This window comes from Anguilla anguilla, chromosome 6 (assembly GCF_013347855.1).
Source record: "Anguilla anguilla isolate fAngAng1 chromosome 6, fAngAng1.pri, whole genome shotgun sequence".
Classification (NCBI taxonomy): Eukaryota; Metazoa; Chordata; class Actinopteri; order Anguilliformes; family Anguillidae; genus Anguilla; species Anguilla anguilla.
This window is the reverse complement of record NC_049206.1, coordinates 41886566-41892565: the sequence shown is the minus strand read 5'-3', so window position 1 is coordinate 41892565 and position 6000 is coordinate 41886566. Positions and strand designations below refer to the sequence as shown.

At 38.6% G+C, this 6000-nt stretch overlaps 1 protein-coding gene across 1 annotated transcript; it reads left to right on the top strand.

The window, feature by feature from the left end:
- Window positions 1-305: 305 nt before the first annotated feature.
- LOC118229383 (homeobox protein six1b-like) lies at window positions 306-2287 on the top strand. The gene is made up of 2 exons (XM_035421295.1): window positions 306-1049; window positions 1603-2287. The coding sequence occupies exons 1-2, from the start codon at window positions 490-492 to the stop codon at window positions 1895-1897; spliced, it is 855 nt and encodes a 284-aa protein (XP_035277186.1). The 5' UTR covers window positions 306-489; the 3' UTR covers window positions 1898-2287.
- The last annotated feature ends 3713 nt before the right edge of the window (window positions 2288-6000 follow it).

The window sequence follows — 6000 nt, the reverse complement described above, 5'->3', positions numbered from 1 at the left end:
TAAATGTGAGTAACAAGAATAAGTTGTATGCGGGTGTCTGTTGGTGGGTGTGTGTGTGTGGGGGGGGGGGGGGGGGGGCTGGAGGTTGGGGGGTGCAATAGCTTAAAGGTTTGTATTAATTGATTAAATGGAGGTGGTCGGTGACCATCGGTCCCGTTGGGTAAACAGGAGAAGAGGACTCCGGTTTCAGCCCTGGGGAGGAAGTGGAGTAACAAACTTCGCTTTGCTTTGCTGCAATAGCATAGGGCAACGGTAGAACCAATCAGCAGTCTGTACAGTGATCTTTAAGTCAGTGAGAACTTGAACTGGAACAAATCGTTCTTTCAAACAACTTACCAAACTCCGGCGTTCTCCAGCGGTGGATGTCGGCGACACAAGACAGCGCAAAGCGCGTGTATTTAACCGCAGAATATTGACAAAATTTCATTCCGCACTTTTCTTTAAAAAAGTAGGTCGGTTTGGCTGAGGGAATTTAATCCACCGAAAAAAATGTCAATGTTGCCGTCTTTCGGGTTTACCCAAGAGCAAGTGGCGTGCGTATGCGAGGTTTTACAGCAAGGAGGGAACCTGGAGAGGCTCGGCCGATTCCTCTGGTCTCTCCCCGCCTGCGACCACCTCCACAAGAACGAAAGCGTCCTCAAAGCTAAGTCTGTGGTCGCCTTTCACCGAGGTAACTTCAGGGAGCTCTACAAAATACTGGAGAGCCATCAATTCTCCCCACACAATCATCCCAAGCTCCAACAACTGTGGCTGAAGGCGCACTACGTGGAGGCTGAGAAGCTGCGGGGCAGACCGCTAGGCGCGGTGGGGAAGTACAGAGTTCGGAGGAAATTCCCCCTGCCCCGCACCATCTGGGACGGCGAAGAGACCAGCTACTGTTTCAAGGAGAAGTCAAGAGGCGTTCTGCGTGAATGGTACACCCATAATCCCTATCCGTCCCCGCGGGAGAAAAGGGAGCTTGCTGAAGCCACGGGACTGACCACGACGCAAGTCAGCAACTGGTTTAAAAACAGAAGGCAGAGAGACCGAGCCGCTGAAGCAAAAGAAAGGTATCCAAAGATTGTGAAAAGTTCATCCAATCAGTGTATTATTATTATTATTATTATTATTATTATTATTATTATTATTATTATTATTATTATTGATGTTGTTGTTGTGCAGCAGCAAAAACAACAAAACAACTACAACAATAATAATAATAATAATAATAATAAGGAATATGTTGTTTATCATAGCTTAAACACTAAATGTTAGTGTAATAATGATTTCGTAATTAACATTAAGATAAAAGAAATAGGAAATTGAAACAATAAAGCTAGAAGAGTTCTGTATCATCAGAATGCTTTTGAGCAACGTTTAAAGGTAAAACTCGAATTCCAAGATAAACAATTAATTTGGCCCACTGTAAACGGCTACATTATTATTTAAAAATATTCTATGAATAGGGAAAATGAAATTTGCGTTACAGAACATTAAAATGTCATTATCGAATTTCAAAGCAGTATAATACAATTCACAATAGTGCAATGCATGACACCATTTTTCAAAATTTTGCGTTGAAATTTAATGACAAATATGTATGGTTTCTCTCTCCAAATTCAGAGAAAACAGCGAAAATAATAACGCTGGAAACAACAAACAAAACCAGTTGTCACCCCTGGACGGCGGGAAATCTCTCATGTCCAGCACTGAGGACGAGTACTCTCCGCCGCCGAGTCCGGACCAGAACTCCATGCTTCTGCTGCAAGGGAACATGAACCACTCCACAAGCACTTCTTACCCTCTGTCGAGTCTTAGTGCCGTACAATCGGTACACAACATACAAGGACACCCGCACCAACTGCAGGACTCCTTGTTGGGACCCTTAACTTCCAGCCTTGTGGATCTAGGTTCCTAAAGAACTGCTACACTTTTCTTTTTCTTAATTTTTATATGCGAGACTGAGATCCGACATTTTCAACGCATATTTAATACTTAGAAAGATAGAAATATTAAAATCACAATCACAAATTTTTGACTGACTCGTGTCAAGTCGTTAAACTAGTTAGGCTACATGGAAAAATCAGAACGCACTTTTGAAAAGTGAAAGATTTGGCTGGCGGTTTAGATCTTTTCCACGAAAATTTCTAATCGGGTCATAACGTACATAAGGAAATGCCTTTCACTAATTTTAAAACAACCAAACATTCTAACAACTGGACTTTTAAATTAATTGTAAAGTTTATGTTTTCCTGTTTAAAGTTAAATTCAAATAAATATTTCTATGGGAACTTGAAAAGGTGAATAGTCTACTTGGAAAAAATCCACGACGGGAATATTTCTTGTTTTTAATTTTTAAATTATGAATAATATTATTAAATACTACGAATAAATGCGAGAGAGATTGACTGTTCCAATGTGCTTTAATTCAAGGTATTTGTTGAGCGGTTACTTGGTCGTCAGTAAGCTTTGTTGTTATCGTAAACTCACAATTAACTTTTCTGTCACATATTACAAAGTTATAAGCAATAAGAATAACCATGAAATAGCCAACACGAGAGAATAATGTTTACAACAGATTCCACCCATCAGATACGCTGCCATCCACAGCGACTTACAACGTATGAGAACACAAGTACATTTACCAAATGTATAGGCCTATACGAGTGATAATACCTACATTGTAAGGCTCATGAATTAGTACAGCTATATGATCCAAACCTTAGAGAAAGCATAATAGAAAACACTACATTAACAACAAAATAATACATACAATAATACCAATACAACAACTATAGTATAATAATAATAATAATAATAATAATAATAACAATAATAATTTTAAAAGAATACAGTTTGAGTAAGCACACAGTAGGGACGAGTCTGATATCAAATAGCAGACACGCTGCCCTTCGTCAATGTCTTAGAAGCGAAAGCACGCCTCACGCTTTAATGATGCAGACAATCATCAGGACTAAATGGCCCATGTATACTTTATGCACGTCTCGTGATTATTTAATTTATGGAATTATACATTTAAAAAAATACATAAATAAAAAACAATATCGATAGGAGGTGGGCTCATATGTGTTCATTTGTTACACCAGTAAACCCCATTCGCGCTTCCCTATTGATGTGATTACTGTAGGCTACAACTTACTCCACGTGTACTCATTGTGCACAAATGTGAATTAACCAGGGATTCTATGAGTGGGCTTCTGTGATCGTTGGCTCTTTCTCAAGCTTTAAAGCCCATTTTTACGTTCATTTACTTCACATTGCTTAAATTCAGAAAGCAGATATTAGAGCACAAGGTATATTGTCATAAATTGAATGTCAGAATTATAACAATGCATTAAACCTCATTGTTTTAAAATTAATTATTTATTAATTATTTGCTATTATTGAATAATAGCAATCCAGGATTTTCACCAGTGGTTAACAAAGCAGTTACAGAGACTGTGTTAACCTTTAGTTTATTAAATTAGTCTTCAAATTGCACAGCTATTGAAATATTTGGCATAGCAAAAAGTGCATAGTGAGAATATATTCAGTTACTGTCGAAGTATTCTAAATGCAGTGTTGAAGTGTGAAGTGAGGGGGTAGTCTCAGTTATCACTCAATATTTATACAGATAATTTATAGATTATTTTACATTTGTCAAAATTGAAGAACTACTCTGAAACAATCTAGTATACTGTACAGAATGTATTATGTAATTTAGCCTTGTATTCTTAGTAATATCTTTCTACAGATATTTTTATATCGTTACTAATGTAATTGCAGTTGAACGTAGTGCTGGTTTCAGATGACCGGGTAATTGGTTGTTGTTATTACAAAAGCAAAATCTGGTGTAATATTCCAATATTATTATATTATATTAATATCCTATAATATATACATACAGTATAGTCCATATGTTTTTGGACGGTGACACAATTTTTGTTATTTTAGTTTTGTAATCCACATTTGATTAGAAATGAAACAATAATCAGTATAAGGTTAAAGTGCAGACTGTCAGCTTGTATTTGAGGGCATTTACATCCATATCAGGGATCCATGTAGCAATTGCAGCCCTTTTGATACAAATTACCCCACTTTAGGGTTTAAAAAAGTAATTTGCCAAATTATGACTGCCTGAAGTCTGACGTCTGTGAACCATACACATCACGCTGGTATTTTTCCTGGTGATGCTCTGCCAGCCTGTACTGCATCTTCAGTTCCTGTTTTCTTAGAGGGTTTTCTGGCTTCAGTCTTCAGCAAGTGAAATGCATGTTCAATTGGATTCAGTTTGTGTGATTGACTGGCCAGTCAACAACATTCCACTTTATGGCCCTGAAAAACTCCTTGGTTTCTTTTGCAACATGTTTGGGCTCATGGTCCTGCTACAGAGTGAACCACCGTTCATTGAATTTTATAGTACTTTTTAGCAATCTCTAACCTGGTCATTTTGTTTGTGAGGCTTATCTGTGGTTTGCATTTGAACCTTCTGAAATTATGCTGGTATAGTTTTCTCTTCATGATAGTTTTTGAAACTTCTATGCCTACATCCTGGAAAGTTTTCTTGATCTGTTCAACACTTGAAAGGATTTTTTCCACACTGGAGAAAGTATTCTTTGATCATCCACAACAGTGGTCTTCCATACTCTTCCAGGCATTTTCTATTGCTGAACTCACCAAGTGTGTTCTTGCTTCTAAACAGTGTACCAAACAGTCGATTTGGACACACCCAATGCTTTGGCTATATCTCTGATGAATTTATTCAGATTTTTTAGTCTCATGATGACCTGCTTTCCTGGCTTTGATATTTCTTTGGTTCATTACATTACATTACATTACATTACAGGCATTTAGCAGACACTCTTATCCAGAGCGACTTAACCAACTTTTACATAGCATTTTTTTTTTTTACATTGTATCCATTTATACAGCTGGATATATACTGAAGCAATTCAGGTTAAGTACCTTGCTCAAGAGTACAAGCAGTGTCCTACCCAGGAATCGAACCTATGACCTTTCGGTCACAATCCTTACCCACTGTGCTTCAAGACCGCCATCAAAAATAAGTACCTTGCTCAAGGGTACACTGGCAGTGTCCTACCAGGGAATTGAACCTGTGACAGACTGTTCAAAGACTTACCAATTGCACTGTATAGATAGATAGACAGACAGACAGACAGACAGACATACAGATAGACAGATAGACAGATAGACAGATAGATAGATAGATAGATAGATAGATAGATAGATAGATAGATAGATAGATAGATAGATAGATAGATAGATAGATAGATAAACCAGACTTGCATTAGTCTTACACATTCACACTAAGCTATTTTTAGAATGGCACTTTTACATAAGGCTTTTACGGCATAAGGTTTATGCGGCTATGATCTAAAATGCATGCGTTGCGGTGTACGTAAATGTGGGATTCCATAGCTCTCGTTGGCCTTCCTGAAACCCGACTTGCTCTATATAACAGGATGGAGTGGGTATGCCTTTTAGGAGCTGCCTATATGTAACGCATGTTGGAAAGGGATTGAAAGCGATTGCTTTAAAGGTTTGACACAGCCTAGGGACTCGACAGTGAAAGCTGTTGCCATTGGGTCCAGAGTAAGCATGCTCTGAACAGCAAGTCAGCAAGCCACAGAGCTGGAATTTCCATCAGAGGGGATTTTTTTTTATTGCCACAGCCATACAAAATTGAGGTGACTAAAGGTCAGGGAAAGTGTAAGTCTATACATAGATGAACTCCATACATTTTTTTTCATGGGGGGAAATGGGAGGGGTCGGTGGTGCATTGGATGTAACTTGAGCCCCTGCGTCAGATGCACAAGAGGCAATAGCTGAAGCTGCTGAGTAAAAGGGGGGGTGGGGGGGGGGGGGGGGGGGGCAAGGTAGTGTTCCACCAAGTCTCAGAAAGCATATGTATGAAACTACTCCTCAGATTAGCTGCAAGGGTTGTTCACAGGGCGTGTAGACAATTTATGAGTTGCAAGTGGCTCTTTCACAGTTTATGAT